This window comes from Nelusetta ayraudi, unplaced genomic scaffold, assembly GCF_046127955.1.
Source record: "Nelusetta ayraudi isolate G7.1 ecotype Tasmania unplaced genomic scaffold, CSIRO-AGI_Nayr_v1 ptg000174l, whole genome shotgun sequence".
Lineage (NCBI taxonomy): Eukaryota > Metazoa > Chordata > Actinopteri > Tetraodontiformes > Monacanthidae > Nelusetta > Nelusetta ayraudi.
In genome coordinates this window covers 199,973-216,829 of record NW_027466223.1, presented here as the reverse complement: position 1 = coordinate 216,829, position 16,857 = coordinate 199,973, and the positions used below count along the sequence as shown (strand labels likewise).

Sequence of the window (16,857 nt, the reverse complement as noted above, 5' to 3'; positions counted from 1 at the left end):
CGGCCTGAAAAGGCTGACGTCTTAATTCACTCTCAGTGAAAGTTCAGGAGTCGCTCCAGCTTAAAAACTCACAACTAAATTTAACAGGAAGCTCAATGACACCATGACGTTCTACTTTAGCATCGGCTAAAGTGGTAAAAATTGAGATTTGAATTTTAATATTCTGGTTAATTTGGTGATGTCTGCTGGTTGAGCTTCACAGTGGGAGTTTGTAACGTTGTACATTGTCTAGCCAGACAACGAGATGTCTTCTTGGCTTGACTGACCACCTCGGTGTTCTGGTGGTACAGTGTTGGCCCTGACACTTGGAGGTTGTGGGTTCAACCCCTGGCCGGTTCAGACCAAAGATGATAGAAATGGTGCCCATGGCATTGCCTGCTTGGCACTCAGTATTTGGGGTTTAGATCTCCCAATGATTCCCGGCTGTATCACCGCTGCTGCCCAGCTGCTCCTCAGGGAATGGATTGAGTGCAAAGGGAAAAGATTTGCATCCTTCAGGATGTGACAATCACTGGGACTTTAACTTTGACCTGACACACATTTTTGGAGGATGGATGGGGAAGACCGGACCATGAGGAACGTTTTGCGGGATTGAAAAGATGTGACCCCGACGTGATTTGAACACGCAACCTTCTGATCTGGAGTCAGACGCGCTACCGTTGCGCCACGAGGTCCTGCTGTAGTCTGAGCAGATGATTGTGTCACTGTGGGAGCGCTGACACTTGTAGTCTCAAAAGGCTGACAGCACAAAACAGTCTCACACTTTCACAGGCTGACTTTGACTGTAGAAGTTATTGCAGGTCAAGCAGTTGCAGAATGTATATTTTTCATGGTGACATTTTAAAGACGGCTTCTTGACTTGATCAGGCACAAATTTCTCTAGTATTGGAAAAACCAGATACTCAGTCAAATGGGAAGTTTTTGTCAGATTTAAAAGCCAATGACCCCGACGTGATTCGAACACGCAACCTTCTGATCTGGAGTCAGACGCGCTACCGTTGCGCCACGAGGTCCTGCTGTAGTCTGAGCAGATGATTGTCTCACTGTGGGAGCGCTGACACTTGTAGGCACTAAAGGCTGATATCACAAAACAGTCCCACAGTTTCACAGGCCGGTGTTAATAGTATTGATTACTGGAGCAGACAACATTTTATTTCCCAAATTGTGGCATTTTCTTTCTTGATTTTCTTTCATTCATTGCATTTACCTGCTAGTTTTCGAAATTCTGAGTTAAAGTCTACCACAATTGTCTCCATTAATGCATGCGTGGCAGCCATCCAAGGTGATCCATTCAATTTGGAAAATATATTGTAATGCAAAACCGAAACCAACGAGAAGTAATTGCAATAAATGAAAAGCCAATGACCTCGACGTGATTTGAACACGCAACCTTCTGATCTGGAGTCAGACGCGCTACCGTTGCGCCACGAGGTCCTGCTGTCGTCTGAGCAGATGATTGTCTCACTGTGGGAGCGCTGACACTTGTGGGCACTACCGGCTGATATCACAAAACAGTCACAAAGGCGCTCGTCTATAGTTTGTTGATTACTCAACCATGCAAAACCTCAACTTGTGGTCTTTTGAACAGAGAGCTTGCAGGTGAAGCAGGTATTTATTATTGTGTTGTTTTTTTTTATACATGGTGACATTTCAAAGACGACTTCTTGACTTGATCAGACACAAATTTCTGCAGGATTGGAAAGGCCAGACACTCAGTCAAACAGGGAGTTTTTAGAGGATTGAAAAGCTCTGACCCCGACGTGATTTGAACACGCAACCTTCTGATCTGGAGTCAGACGCGCTACCGTTGCGCCACGAGGTCCTGCTGCTGTTTGATCATACATATCATGACAATCTTGAGTGAAAAAAATGTAGATAAATATTACAGATTGTTCGTCCTCATTTGCTAATTGAGTGACAGTACAAATCGAGGAGTCCTTCTCGCTAAAAACTCCCAACAACTGAAATCCAGAAGCATTATGTGAATTTAAAAGCCAATGACCCCGACGTGATTTGAACACGCAACCTTCTGATCTGGAGTCAGACGCGCTACCGTTGCGCCACGAGGTCCTGCTGTAGTCTGAGCAGATGATTGTGTCACTGTGGGAGCGCTGACACTTTGTAGGCACTTAAGGCTGATATCACAAAACAGTCCCACACTTTCACAGGCCGGTGTTAATAGTATTGATTACTGGAGCAGACAACATTTTATTTCCCAAATTGTGGCATTTTCTTTCTTGATTTTCTTTCATTCATTGCATTTACCTGCTAGTTTTCGAAATTCTGAGTTAAAGTCTACCACAATTGTCTCCATTAATGCATGCGTGGCAGCCATCCAAGGTGATCCATTCAATTTGGAAAATATATTGTAATGCAAAACCGAAACCAACGAGAAGTAATTGCAATAAATGAAAAGCCAATGACCCCGACGTGATTTGAACACGCAACCTTCTGATCTGGAGTCAGACGCGCTACCGTTGCGCCACGAGGTCCTGCTGCTGTTTGATCATACATATCATGACAATCTTGAGTGAAAAAAATGTAGATAAATATTACAGATTGTTCGTCCTCATTTGCTGATTGAGTGACACAGTACAAATCTAGGAGTCCTTCTCGCTAAAAACCCCCAACAACTGAAATCCAGAAGCTTTATGTGAATTTGAAAAGTTGTGACCCCGACGTGATTTGAACACGCAACCTTCTGATCTGGAGTCAGACGCGCTACCGTTGCGCCACGAGGTCCTGCTGTAGTCTAAGCAGATGATTGTGTCACTGTGGGAGCGCTGACACTTGTGGGCACAAAAGGCTGACAGCACAAAATCAGTCTCACACTTTCACAGGCTGACTTTGACTGTCGAACTTATTGCAGGTCAAGCAGTTGCAGAATGTATATTTTTCATGGTGACATTTTAAAGACGGCTTCTTGACTTGATCAGGCACAAATTTCTCTGGTATCGGAAAAACCAGACACTCAGTCATATGGGAAGTTTTTGTCGGATTGAAACGTCAGTGACCTCGACGTGATTTGAACAGGCAACCTTCTGATCTGGAGTCAGACGCGCTACCGTTGCGCCACGAGGTCCTGCTGTCGTCTGAGCAGATGATTGTCTCACTGTGGGAGCGCTGACACTTGTGGGCACTACCGGCTGATATCACAAAACAGTCACACAGTTTCAAAGGCGCTCGTCTATAGTTTGATTACTCCACCATGCAAAACCTCAACTTGTGGTCTTTTGACCAGAGAGCTTGTAGGTATTTATCATTGTGTTGTTTTTTTTTTTTTTATACATGGTGACATTTCAATGACGACTTCTTGACTTGATCAGACACAAATTTCTGCAGGATTGGAAAGGCCAGACACTCAGTCAAACTGGGAGTTCTTGTAGGATTGAAAAGCTCTGACCCCGACGTGATTTGAACACGCAACCTTCTGATCTGGAGTCAGACGCGCTACCGTTGCGCCACGAGGTCCCGCTGCTGTTTGATCATACATACCATGACAATCTTGAGTGAAAAAAAAATGTAGATGATAAATATTACAGATTGTTTGTCCTTATTTGCTGATTGAGTGACACAGTACAAATCTAGGAGTCCTTCTCGCTAAAAACTCCCAACAACTGAAATCCAGAAGCATTATGTGAATTTAAAAGCCAATGACCCCGACGTGATTTGAACACGCAACCTTCTGATCTGGAGTCAGACGCGCTACCGTTGCGCCACGAGGTCCTGCTGTATTCCAAGCAGCTGATTGTGTCACTGTGGGAGCGCTGACACTTGTGGGCACAAACGGCTGATATCACAAAACAGTCACACCGCGTCAAAGGCTCTCATCTATAGTTTGTTGAATACTGAACCATGGAAAACCTCAACTTGTGGTCTTTTGAACAGAGAGCTTGCAGGTGAAGCAGGAATTTGCATTGTGTGTTTTTTTGTTGTTTTTTTAATACATGGTGACATTTCAAAGACGGCTTCTTGACTTGATCAGACACAAATTTCTGCAGGATTGGAAAGGCCAGACACTCAGTCAAACAGGGAGTTTTTGCTGGATTGAAAAGCTCTGACCCCGACGTGATTTGAACACGCAACCTTCTGATCTGGAGTCAGACGCGCTACCGTTGCGCCACGAGGTCCTGCCGTTGCAGTCGGAGCAGCTTTCTCTCTCCTTTGGGAGCGCTGACACTCGCACGCAGGAACGTGCTGACTTCACCAAACGGTCGCACACTTTCACAGGCACGTGCTTTTTTGTGTTTCAGTCTCACACACCAGCAACCTCCCCCTTCTCCCCAGAGACACCAGTCTGTGTGAGTGTGTGTGTGTCTTTGTGCACCCTCTCTCCTGTACAAGAGCAATCAGTGGCAGGTTGTGCATTTTAGCTTACCTTCTAGCTAACCTCAGGGTTGCGGACCCAAGATTTACATTGGCTATCGCAACTGACTGTGGCACGTTTTTTTTTTCTTTCCTTTGTTTCTATTTTTTCCTTTTTTCTCTTTTTTTCCTATTTTTTCAATTTATTTTCCTTTTTTTTTTCCTTTTTCTTTTTTTAGTGACTGACTCTTGCCTCAGGACGATTCCATCGAACCTGACAACACAAACCAGCTGAGATAGTATCGGATAAAACCTCCACCGTAATATACAACACTGGCAGCAGCGCAACCGAGCGGATATCATGTGACATGAAGAAAACGCAGCTGGTGGTTAAATTGAATCTGCTTCTCGGAGTTGGTTCAGGGGGCGGCCTCGTGCCGCAGAGACACGGACCATGGCTGCTGTCTGGAGCTGCATCGATCAGCGCTCCGTCGGATAAGCTGCCACCTGACCAGACCCGGTCGACAGAATCCGGACGTGTGAACGGGTGCATCACTTCAGTGAGCAGGTCACCGGAGCACAAGCACAATGAGTCGGGTGCACACGCGTGCACGCACACATGCAAGCACACGCGCGCACGTTTTTCAGTTTGCACTTGTGCGCAGTGTCAACACTACAGGGATTATTACACTGTGCCCCTGGCCCCCCCGCCCCCCCAAACCAAGACCTCACATTTGTGTTTGTTTGCTCTACTTTTGCCGCTTGCATGAAAGCAGACCATGCACACCGTGTCAAACGTTAGATTCTCTCGCAATGCGTTCAGCTTCATTTCTCCCGCTCTCTTCCCTCTTTTAAGTGAGAGCAGCTGCGCCACGAGTTTGGACTCTGTTGCTTTTGGCAGTGTGACGCCACGGCAGTTTGAAACACCACCCGTTTGTTGTCGAGCGCAGTCTCTCCTGTCATGAGTTTTTGTCTCGGGTGACACGCCGACTGACTTTTTTACTAGGATCAATTTGTCAAGTAGTAACAGCCCCGTAAAACCAGGCATCTTAATTACAGCCGTGCCTGCATGTAAAGGTTGTCACGTGCCTGCATTCGGGAGTCATACTTGTCACGTCTTACACACTGAGGTTGCACATGCACAAAGCTCTTGGCCGCGGCCATATGGTTTACTTTTCCCAAGTTTGGAACCAAAGCAGGGAGTAGCCGCTGCTCACTGCCCTTGAAGCCTCCGTGAAATGATAAGTTGTGATTCTAAGCCATTAAGATATGGAAGGATAAAATAGCTCACATCCTCGTTCACGCTTAAATCCTTTGAGTGAGAAATAAATGTAGAAATACAGTTGTTTTTATTGTGATTTGGAGAAAAAAAAAAATTGCACTAAAACAGCATGCCCTTGTGTTCCTGTGTAATTTAATCAAGCACTTAAAAAAAAAAAAAAAAAAAAAAAAAGATAAAATCACAGGTCTGATAGTTTTAGTGATTCAGGTTAGCTTGAAAGTGTTCAATGTGAATACCTTTCAAACGTTAAAATTGTTGTGCTTTTCCTTTAATAGTTCGTTTGACCGGTACATGACGAGCACAAGGTGAGAGCGGAATACAACCTATTCATATTCATTTTCATTCATTTATTTATTGGTTGATTGTGATTACTGTCAAGCGTTCGGTCTGCTGATTGGCTGTGGGGGTGGGATTTAGGTCGAAAGAGGTAGAGAGACCGCGTAGTGAGAGAAGAGCGACGAAGAACAGAGAGACTATATATTTATTTTATTTTATTTTATTTATTTATTTATTTTTAATTCTGCCCAGTTCGTTCAGTAGGTTTTTAAGTTTTCTTTCACCGCCTGCAGAGGTGACCATAGATTTTTTTTTGGTGGAGTTTGGACGGTGGACAGTTGGGGTTGACGCAAGCCGCTCAACTCCGTCAACGCGGAAAAAAGTTTTTACCCCCCCTCCTCGGTGTCCGCCGCCATTTCTGTCCTTTCGTGAGTTCGTTGCCGCCCTTCAGCTCGAATAGGAGGTTTTCTGTAGCTGTCAGGAGAGGAGAGCAGTGGATTTTCGAAGTTTGGAAGTTCGCGTAGGGAGAAGCTCTGGTCACCGAGGACCCGTGGTCGTCCTGCCTGCCTGCCTGCCTGCCGTCGTCCGTCCTTCGCCGCCATCAGCTAACCTTTAGCCACCATTAGCTCGCTGTTCGCCGCCTTGGCCTCACGCTAGCCGCGAGGTGCACTCGTCGGCTTCTTTCCAGCCACCATTGGAACTTGTGAGTATTTACCGGTGTTCTCATAAAAGCTGAAGTCAGCCGGAGTCGGCTTCAATCGGCCGCAACGATGACAATTGTCACCAGGCCTGCGACGTTTTATTTTATTTTATTTTATTTTATTTTATGATATTGCCGGCTTGTGTGTGTGATTGTTCGAGTGTGTGTGGGCCCATAAAGTTAAGTAGAACGTACTCAAGTTTGTTTTCTGTGAATAAATGGTCAGCTTATTTTTCTGAGTGAGTCCATTGAAGTGTGAATGTGTTCATTAAGATTGTGTCATAAAAGGCAACGCTATCTTTGGTGCTCAGCTCTACTCAACTCAACAAAGGGGTGAACTAACGTCAGAAGGGGAATTAAACTTTACGAGCTTAAGGCGGTGCCTAAAGGTAAGGTATAGAAAGCGCAACACCTTGAAGTTACATCAGTGCTTCTCAACTTTGCCTGTCATGCTCCCCTATTGGAAGAACAAATAATTTCATGCCCCCCAACCCCGACAACCTGGTGACAAAAACGTATTTGTTCAACCTTATTGAAACGACATAAAAAAAAAGAAGAGAACATTCCTCACCTTTTTTTTGTCATTTATGTTGCGTTAATAACTTTTAACATCCATTTCACTTTTCTCTTCGTCATTTATGTTGTGCAAATAAACAACAGCAAACCCAAACATTTTCTTTCACGCCTCCCCTGACATCTCCTCCCCTGCGCCCCCCAATGGCGGCCCGCCACCCACTTTGAGAAACGCTGAGTTACATCATCATATATATAGTGGCCAATTAAACCAGTGTACCATATTATAGTATCAAGCTGCTAATCAGTCTTTAACATTTAGCATTTAAGTTAACCAAAATATGGCATTGCTGTAGCCGTTGCTTTAGCTACCTCACTAGCAATATGCTACGACGGCTTGAATCAAAACAATAAATGATTCTCTTGTCTGGGCAAAAAGTAAGCCTACTATTACAACTGTACATTTCTTTAAAAAGATAGAGAACTGTTTAAAAGCATTAAAAGTTGTCTATTTCAGTTGAATGAAGCAGGTAAAAAAAAGAAGAAGTAAGTAACAAAGTAATATACCATAAAAGACCATTGGGGTTGAACAGCCTGAAGCGACCCGCATCTCTCAGCTGCAGCTCATTGTCAGATTTGTTTTGTACATTTTCTTTGTGTCCCTTGTGTAATTCTATAACACAACACTGGTTCAGTCTTTTGTGTTTTCTTGTGTCTCTTTTGTAAACCGATTGTGTGCAAGGTTGGCTTTTATTTGGCTTCATTTCAGCCTGTAGGACACAGTTGCAGTGCAGTGGTTAGTGCTGTTGTATCACAGTAACAAGGTCATAGGTCTAATCAGCACTGTGAGAAGTTGGACATTTTCTCTCCTGGTATTTAGACTTCAGGAGGACCCAACGCTACATATTCAGTAGGTGTGGTTGCATTGGTTTTAAAAAATTATCCAGACTGTTGGGAGCGCTGTATTTATTTCCTTCTGGCAGGACTACATTCATGAGAGGATCAATGAGCTTTTGGTATTTTCCCACCACTTGCTCTCAATTCTGCCCCGAGACGTTTCTTTCTTTGGAAGGTTGCGTAATTTTTGAACCTTTCCACCCGTAGGCTTGACAATGTACCCTGAAAAATGTCTCCGACGCTGCATAAAAAAGGGAAGCTAAAAGTCAGAGGGCTACGTATCGCCTTTGCACCAGCACTATTTGCAAAGGCGGCGGAAACAAAGGGAGCCGCCCTCTCGGCTCGCACTGCAGCGATACAAATGAACCTCGCACAATGCAGTCTTTGTGGAGAGGCGAACGTCCCCATCTCTTGTCTTGTCCATTTTCACTGATCGCCGCCACGTGTGCAGCACATGCGGTTGAAACCTCACTTAGAGGCTGCAGTAAAGCGGAGAATGACCTCTGTTGACGCCGGTGGACATGAAGAAAGAACTGTAGCGACAGGGATGACAGCTACACTGATGAACGGCGCCTGGCCCTAGAAACAGCCCCACACTCCCCGCCCCAAAATCTCTGGAACAGCAGAAATGTACAACACGTGCGAGGGAAAGTTGAAATGTTTACGCGTGAACGGTGAGCTTGCGGTTTGGAGTGAGCGTCGACATCTGTGGTCGTGGCCGGTGAGGCCCAGTTCAAAACGTGCGCCATAAGCAGTTGCGACACGACCCCTCAAAGCCGAGCGAATTCCGTCGGATTTTTCCGCTAGTCCTCCACTTGTAGAAGGTGTTTGAACTGGGGAAAAAACTCCTGCTTTTGGCTGAGCTCCTGGGGTCTACCGGGCCTCGTCCACAACCTTTTTCATTTCCATCTCAAGTGCATGTCTTGGATTAGGTTACGTGACCGAGCTTCTTCCCAGAGTCACATGTGTTGTAGCTTGTAATCCCTCTGAGGAACAACTCTGGAGGAGGAGTGCGCCAAGAAGAGATGAACTGCAGTGATGATTGATGATCCAGCCAGATTGAGTTTTCATGTTACGGTGGACAGTAGTTTTTTTTCAATTCTTTCTTTCTCAGGTGGGACTGCTGTCAAGCAAGGCCTTGTCATTTTTCCTCGGCAACACAAGGACTAGATCGTTGCCTTTACCTTTCATTCCCCCCCCCCCCCCCCATAAAGTACTGTGCACGTAAAGGTATTTGACTAGAGAGGCAACGAAGACGACTGGGGTTTGGAAGAGAAAGAATGGAGAAACCGAGTCAGAGCTAGAGAGGGAAAGTCAGTCAAAAAATAGAAGCAAAAAAAATTCTTTCCCTGACAGACTTTGGAAAAGTTGAGGAAGGTTGTGTCAATTCTAACTGCTCTCTTTGTGGCTGCCACACATTTTAATGTCGATGGGATTTTTAATATTGTTCTGATTTTATGGAATGCAAAATGGTCAAATGGTTGAATATATATTAATAATAATGAATAGGATTTATCAAGCTCTTTTCTTGGCACTCAGACTGCTTTACATTGAAGCCATTTATTCTTTCACACCACACTCGCACTGGTGATGCTAAGCCAGGAATGGGCAAACTACGGCCCAAGGGGCCAAATGTGGCCCGTTAAGCTTTTTAATCCGGCCCACCAATCTTGTAGAAATTATATTAACAGTCAGTAAGTCATAAAATAGCTGTATTTCTTCCATTTTTTCAGTGTTTTACTTTCAATTGAAACATTCAATTTCATTTTGTTTAACCAAAAGAACTAAATACCGAGGGACAGATATTTTGTTTAAACGTTTTTGTTCCTTTTCAATTGACATTAAAAAAAGAACAACTTCTCTACATATCACATGATTCCCCCCCCCCCCCCCCCCCCCTGGTGGGTCACCACCTCCATCCAAACACTCCATCCATCTGCTGCTGCTCCTGCCACCTCGATCACATTTTTAGAGCCCATTGTGGCCCAACATGTCAAAAAGTTTACCCAGCCATGCACTAAGCTAGCTAGGAGCGGGACTTGAACCGTCAACCTATCGCCCACTGGAAAACCTGCGCTGCCTCCTGATTTTCTTTCATATTCTCGTTCTCTGTTGTGCTTCAATACGACGCACACTTTAAGCCAAAGTCCTACTTTTTTTTTTTTTTTTTTGCAGAGGATTAAAACATTTCATAATCGCCATCATTGTGTCAATCCGTGACCGCGTCTGACATGGGCTCCGCGCCCTCTGAGCGTATCAGTACGTGAACCGTGCGGGGATCAGATCAGCTGATTTCTAGGGAGACACAAGCTGCTAATTCGTCTGGCTTGGTCCGGCGCTGATGTGCGGCGCAGCTTAATGTCTATATGGTTCACGTAAAGCTGAGCCCATTACGCAGCTAATACTTTAACCTCGTTTTTTTTTTTTTTTCATACATGTACATTTTTTGACCTCTCTTGCCCCTCTCTGCAGGAGCCCAGCTACTGGATCCAGGTCCACAGGCTGGAACATGGAGACGGAGGAATTTTGGACGTGGACGACATGCTGTGCGATGTTGTGGATGACAAAGACAGGGTGAGTAGAAGTTTGTGAAACTGAGCGGAAATTAGCATTTTATTTCCTTTGCTCTTCTGCCAAACTCCCACGATCATTTCTTTTTTTTTGCCCCTGCTGTCTTTTTTTCTTTCTTTTTTTCTTTCTTTCTTGCACCAAAAATGAAATGATTTTGGTCGTACGTTGTTATTAAACGTGACGCTGTGCTCCCTATTCCGCAAGTGTTGCTGTGTGACTAGTTTAAAGGTCCAGTGTGTAAAATGTGGCCTGATTTTGTGATTTACATATTGATAGAAGCTTGATATACTTGCCCATAAATACACCCTGCTCCTCTTGAAGGTTAAGTGTGTAATAGCTGGAGATTTTGAAGGGAAACAGCGACACCTCATGGTTAAATTCTAAATTGCAGCTCTCACCCTCTTGCGTTCCCTCTCCTAAGCGTGCCAGTGAACTGCAGCGGCCTACAAGCACAAACCTGGACACCTCGTCCACCTTCTTCTTTGGTATACTAGAAAACATCAGCGTTCACTAAACGCACTGTCAGGCAGTTGGATTGTCCACACCAGGCTTCCTTTGAAATATTGTGGTGCAAGACCCTTGATAGATGTATATGAAGTTTTTACCAACATAAAAAATTGTAAATCAGGCCAAATATTACAGACTGGAGCTTTAATGGAAGAACCAGCTGTGGTTCTTGGGCGTCTCGAATTAAAAACAGGAGTTTTATTTTGAAAAGTTTGACCTGTGAATCTGCCTGTCTGTGTTCTAAAGCCGCACAGACAGAAGTAGTTTCTCATCAAGATATATATTTTTTCTATATTTTCTATATTTCAAACGCTAAGGTTTTTCTTTGAAAGCTGTTCACGTCCTGCCCTCTCCTGATTAAAACCGGTTGTGTATCGTCAAGGGTGTGTGCGTGCGTGCGTGCCTGCGTGTGTGTGCATCCATACCCCTTGTAATCATGCGGTGGCTGCCATGGTTACGCATCAAGTGGCATCTCAGATGAGGGCTGCACACACCTGATGCACCCCAAAGCAATTTATCTCCTGCGGTACTTAAGACAGCGAGGCACACAGAGTTTAGTGAGTACGCACTCCCCCTGGTGGTTGTTATATCCGCCAATTTTCATCTGTACCGTTCGCTGTCGGATGACATTGACGCGTCGCTGCGTGCGGCTCAGAGCTCCGTGCGTTTCCGGTGCGTGCGTTTACACTCGAGAACATCCCCCCCCCCCCCCCCCCCCCCCCAACCTCCTCCCACGCCATTTCCGGCAAATCCGGTTGGTCCACTTTGCGTCACCTCCCGCCTCCGCCGTTGTTTCACTCCCACGGGCAGACATAGACACAGCCAGGCAGGCATACAGGTTCTGTATTTAAACCACCTTGGCCTGTGCAAGGTGTTGTTCGACATTTAAAGCGTGACCGACAGGAAGAAGCTGTGATGCTTTGTTAAAAGCAGCAAATAAAAGCATGTGCGTTGTGTGTGTTTTTTTTTTTTTTTTTTGACGGTTATACAGAGGGAATAACTTAGAGATGATTGTTTTCTGGGCCAGTGCAACTTTGTTATGCTTGATGACAGTCGCTGGGTCCTCAGCGGGGCCTTCCTGGTCACACGGCGGTGTTGCTGGTTTCAGTGTTGGTGTGTTTGCGGGTAAAAACGATAGTTTTGCCGGTTAGGGTCAGCATGCGGGAGGATTTTGTCCAATCAGCTTTAAGACAATGTTCCTCTTCCTGCCTTGAGAAGGTCAACGACCTTCACCGATTTTCAAACCCACTCTCACACTCAGATTCTTAAAAGAAAGCTGACTGTTTTGACATATCTGTACAAAACAAAAAAAATATTTTGCAAAACACAAAATCAGTCAGTGTTGCTGTACATTCAAATACATTCTATTGCTAATTTCTGTTTTTTTTTTTTGCCGTGGCAATTTCAGGGAGATTTGCCTCTGATGCAAGACTGTGATCCGTCAAAATGTGCCACAGATTATTGGTGTTTGTCTCAGTAGGTCATTTAGGAACTGCTGATATCACCCGTTTGTGATGTCACAAAGAGCAGTGCTACCTCTTTCAGGCTAACTTGCGCGTCTCCCCGCCTTGCTATTTTGGTTTCGTCGCCTCCCCAAACGAGACCCAACAAAGCGTCGGCTTTGGCAGGAATCAACAAATTCATATTTTATAAAATCATATTTTAATTTGAATATTGTTTGAATGCCATTGACTTCTACATCTTACACATAACATCCACACATATATTCACAGTTAGAAAAATGAGAATCCTTGCAACTATTTCTTGGGTGACGACCTGAACCAAAGTGAAAGTTCAAACTGGTCGTCGTTACTGTTGACGTTTCGGTGCCTTGAGTCAGGTACAGTGTGTGTGTGTGTGTGTGTGTGTGTGTGTGTGTGTGTGTGTGTGTGTGTGTGTGTGTGTGTGTGTGTGTGTGTGTGTGTGTGTGTGTGTGTGTGTGTGTGTGTGTGTGTGTGTGTGTGTGTGTGTGTGAGAGAGTGTGAGTGAGAGCTGTGTATGGCTCAGGTTCAGCAGCCAAGATAATCCTACCGTGATTCATATCACGTCACAGCTCTTGCATGCTGCGACCCGCCCGCCTGTTATTCCTCTCACGCCGGCGAGATGGAGAGCGGCTTGCGACGCTTCCTGCCGTTCCGCTGTTTTTGCGTCATGCGTTTTTTTTCTTTTGTCGCGTTTTATTCCTAAACAATTCACTGTGTTTCTTGTGAAAGCTGAATATGTCATCGTGTTTATTTCAACCTGAAAACCTGTGATTGGCTCTGTGTGAAAAGCAGCTTATTATCATTATTTTTTTTTCCCTCTTATTTTGGAGCAACACTTCCCATGTCACGTCGCACAGCGCTTAATGCACACCGGTGTCGAGCCTCCTGGTTTTCCAGAAATTCCGTTCACGTTTGTTGGCCAGGAACGATCTCAGTTTGTCAGTGCACTGCTGCCTCCTGGTGGTTTAAAAGACGTACTGCATGCCCACGGATGAAACTGGTCTGAATGTGACATTTTTCCAACTGCTCCTCCAAAAATAAAAGATAAAAAGCTGCACACCGATTAAAAAAGAAAGAAAGAAATAAAATAAAAAAAACTTTTTTTTTCTTATCAACACTTTAATGTGAAGTTTTCAGTCCCGCGCTGTGTGTTCCCTTCATACGCTCTTCGACCTCATTAAACCTCAAAGTGGCTCAGTTGTCAGCGGGTGTCTTAAAGAAGTACCGTGGGCTTTGATCGAAGCCTTCCTGGAAAGCGAGTGACCCCGGAGGCATTTCCACACGCGCAACCTTCTGATCTGGAGTCGAGGCGGGCCTGCCGCCGCGCCGCGAGGTCCTGCCGAGGTCGTCGGCTTTTATTTTCTCCGCTTGAGGACGGTTCTCGACGTCTGACTCCGCGTCATTAGTATCTCTGAAATGCTGTATTCAAATGGTTGTCTCGCTGTGCGATGAACTGCCGTCCAGGGCTTAACCTTCACCTTCTCACCTTCACCCCGAGACGGCTAGAACGGGCTCCTTCCCACCCCTGCTAGTGCATGACAGGATTTTCTTCCGTGACCTTTTCCTTGTTTTAGGTTTTTCATCCCTCGAAAGTTCTTTGCTCCAGCTCCTGTCAAACTTGTTCAACCCCAAGTTCAAGTGAATTTTAGGGGAGCCTTTGGGCCTTGGGATGGATTTTATTAATATTTTATTAGTGTGTGGGCGGGGGCGGACATCCTGTAATGGCTATGAAATGTCTTGAAAGGACAAACATACAGGCGCTTTTATTGTACAGCAGATGTACAATAGGGATGAACACAGATGAACACACAGGGCGATTAGAGCGACTCCCAATTTCAGATTGGCCTTAGGTAGGAAATTCAAATCATGGATCTGCAGAAATTGGCGTATAAAGAAGGGAAATGTACATGACTTTGGATGATTAGATGAAATTGGATGAAACATAAACTGCTATCGCACTATCGGGTTACTTTGCGACGATGACGCGGCTCTTTGGCAAGCCGTTTTGAACGATGGTTACAATTACCGCTCTCCAAAATACACTAATTACTGCAAGCGTGAAGGAAGTTCCGCACAAATTCATGACCTCGAACGCTCGAGCTAATTACTTTGTCTCAGAAAGAATAACAAGACGTCAACGGCTGTATTTATAGGGGGGGGGGGGCGGTCGGAATCTTCATAGAGAACCTGTGGCTGCCGCAAGGGTGCAGTGGCGCCCCGGAGCCACAGGGAGGCACTCACGCACAAGTATGCTTCTATTGTCCCACTCTGCAGGCACTGGGATGTCAGTCCTTTCCCCCACGAAAACATGTCACTGCATGTATGAAAAGGATTAAAAAATTGGCTGCATGTGTTTAACCTCCATCAGTCCAATGCAGTTTAATGCTGCGCTTTAGGGACATGAGTGGCAAGCGTGTGTTTCCCCTCCCCCCCCGTTTTTGAGCTCCGCGGGCAACTTGGCATTTTTCCTCGGACTCCCCGCAAAAAAGTTGGCATCGCCATGGCAACGGCCTCCAGGGTGCCAAGTGGGCACCTGCGCTGGGCGGGAGATCAAGCAGCGAGTAAAATTAGCCAAAGCAGAAGAGCAGGCGCGGCACCTGCCCCCTGGTACCAGAACACTGCTGGGGGAAATCAAAGACTAATTACTGTTTGTCTGCTCTGTGCTGTGTGTGCGTGCGTGTGTGTGCGCGCGCATGCATGGTGCATGGTGTGCAAGCCCTCCTTTGGCATAGATTGAGGACCATTGTGTCTGGTCGGCTGTCTCTCACCGTCACCTCCCAGACGGTGCAAGACGCTCGCCCCCCTCTCCTTCTCCTTTTTTTTATTTATTTATTTATTTTTTACTGCGTACGTGCGCAAATAAGTTTTGTCCAAATTGTGAAAACGCCAAGAATGTTTTTCGCTTCCCGTGGAAAGTTCGACCAACCAGTGTGATCAACTCCCGTGGCAGCGTGGGTGCCACGCTTGCAGCGTCCTTAGATGTGAATGTGAGGTTGGTAAATTTGTACCCGTTTGATCGATAGGTAGAGAGGTGATAGATGGATCGTGTAGGTATGTTAGGCGGACAGGGAGATGAGAAGAGAGGTAGGTGGGTAGAAGCAGTATAGTCAGTGGCAGTAGTCAAGACGTTCAAGGCGGTTGTCTCCTACTAGCAAGCGGGTCAACAGGTCGGCAGACACGCACTTGCGAGCCACTGCGAAGTCGAGAGCAAATACTGACCGGGCCAAACGGCAACGCGACGCCGCGCAGGCAGCGGCGCTCGGACAAGGAATCGGGATTTATTAGGATTATGGATTATGGAACACGGATTTATGCTTGGCCGTTGTCGCCACCTCATGATTTGTGGGGGATCGATGCCTGATGGTCATCGCCTTGTAATTTCCATTACAACACATAAATAGTAGGTTGGCAGTTACTGGTAAACTGGCAGATATGATAATTAAGATATTATGAATGTGTGTGTGTGTGTGTGTGTGTGTGTGTGTGTGTATATATATATACACACATACATACATACATATATATATATATATATATATATATATATATATATATATATATATATATATATATATATATATATATATATATATATATATTGTGTGTGTGCATTTTGAATTGTATAATTTAGGAGAACGTGACGTTAGAAAATGCTGTTTTGTTTTTTAAGGTCAGGGCAGGTGCTGCCCTCTGGTGGCCACTGAATAAATCTATGTTGCGTCGTATCCTCTCCCTGCCCTTTTTTTCCCCCCTTTTAAATCTTCAAATTAAAAGCAAACCTTTGACACAAAACCTTTTTTTGATTTTGCGTCTCAATCTAAATGCCGTCGTCCGCCCTGAGACGGAAGACTGTAAAGGGGGAAAACAACGCACACGTTGCATATTTCCGGGCAAGACTCGCCCTCTCCGGCAGAGTCATACGGGCCCACGCACGTTTCCGGCAGACTCGCAACCAACTCACAACCCACGTCGCGCGCGGCCCGTAATGAGCCCGCGAGGCCCGGAGTCAGCACTGCGTCCTGAAAGGCTCTCAGCGTTGGCAGCAGAATTCATCCTCACCTCTGCCGCTCCGCTCGGGGGGGCCTCGTGGGCAGCAGCGGCAGCGGCAGTTAGCGCTTTTTCATTTCACGCTCCTCCCGGGGGGGGGGGCTCTGAAATTTAGCGACGGCCGCCGCTCGCGCCCTGCGTCGTTGTTGTCGTTGTTGTTGTTGTTGTTGAGCTACCGAGCGTTTGAACTCGGCCTCACCTGAAGGGAGGGTTTGTTCCGTGGCGGCCAGGGACCTTTTTTGCTGCTTTTCTCCATCGGAACCTGAACCGCCAGC

The 16,857-nt window shown here is 45.7% G+C and overlaps 1 protein-coding gene and 11 non-coding genes across 12 annotated transcripts in view; 1 reads left to right on the top strand and 11 right to left on the bottom strand.

Annotated features, from left to right (window-relative positions):
- LOC142880891 (partitioning defective 3 homolog) overlaps nucleotides 1–16,857 on the top strand; it is a 230,543-nt gene that overhangs the window by 22,034 nt on the left and 191,652 nt on the right. The window contains exon 2 of the mRNA XM_076014870.1: nucleotides 10,446–10,547. Within this exon, the coding sequence (XP_075870985.1) occupies nucleotides 10,446–10,547 (102 nt within the window). The remainder of the gene's footprint in view (nucleotides 1–10,445; nucleotides 10,548–16,857) is intronic.
- trnaw-cca (transfer RNA tryptophan (anticodon CCA)) lies at nucleotides 603–674 on the bottom strand. The gene has a single exon. It is a non-coding gene; the product is annotated as a tRNA-Trp (tRNA).
- Nucleotides 942–1,013, bottom strand: trnaw-cca (transfer RNA tryptophan (anticodon CCA)). The gene has a single exon. It is a non-coding gene; the product is annotated as a tRNA-Trp (tRNA).
- On the bottom strand, nucleotides 1,363–1,434 carry trnaw-cca (transfer RNA tryptophan (anticodon CCA)). Its single transcript has one exon. It is a non-coding gene; the product is annotated as a tRNA-Trp (tRNA).
- On the bottom strand, nucleotides 1,751–1,822 carry trnaw-cca (transfer RNA tryptophan (anticodon CCA)). Its single transcript has one exon. It is a non-coding gene; the product is annotated as a tRNA-Trp (tRNA).
- Nucleotides 1,999–2,070, bottom strand: trnaw-cca (transfer RNA tryptophan (anticodon CCA)). Its single transcript has one exon. It is a non-coding gene; the product is annotated as a tRNA-Trp (tRNA).
- On the bottom strand, nucleotides 2,421–2,492 carry trnaw-cca (transfer RNA tryptophan (anticodon CCA)). Its single transcript has one exon. It is a non-coding gene; the product is annotated as a tRNA-Trp (tRNA).
- Nucleotides 2,671–2,742, bottom strand: trnaw-cca (transfer RNA tryptophan (anticodon CCA)). Its single transcript has one exon. It is a non-coding gene; the product is annotated as a tRNA-Trp (tRNA).
- On the bottom strand, nucleotides 3,011–3,082 carry trnaw-cca (transfer RNA tryptophan (anticodon CCA)). The gene has a single exon. It is a non-coding gene; the product is annotated as a tRNA-Trp (tRNA).
- On the bottom strand, nucleotides 3,400–3,471 carry trnaw-cca (transfer RNA tryptophan (anticodon CCA)). Its single transcript has one exon. It is a non-coding gene; the product is annotated as a tRNA-Trp (tRNA).
- On the bottom strand, nucleotides 3,655–3,726 carry trnaw-cca (transfer RNA tryptophan (anticodon CCA)). The gene has a single exon. It is a non-coding gene; the product is annotated as a tRNA-Trp (tRNA).
- On the bottom strand, nucleotides 4,059–4,130 carry trnaw-cca (transfer RNA tryptophan (anticodon CCA)). The gene has a single exon. It is a non-coding gene; the product is annotated as a tRNA-Trp (tRNA).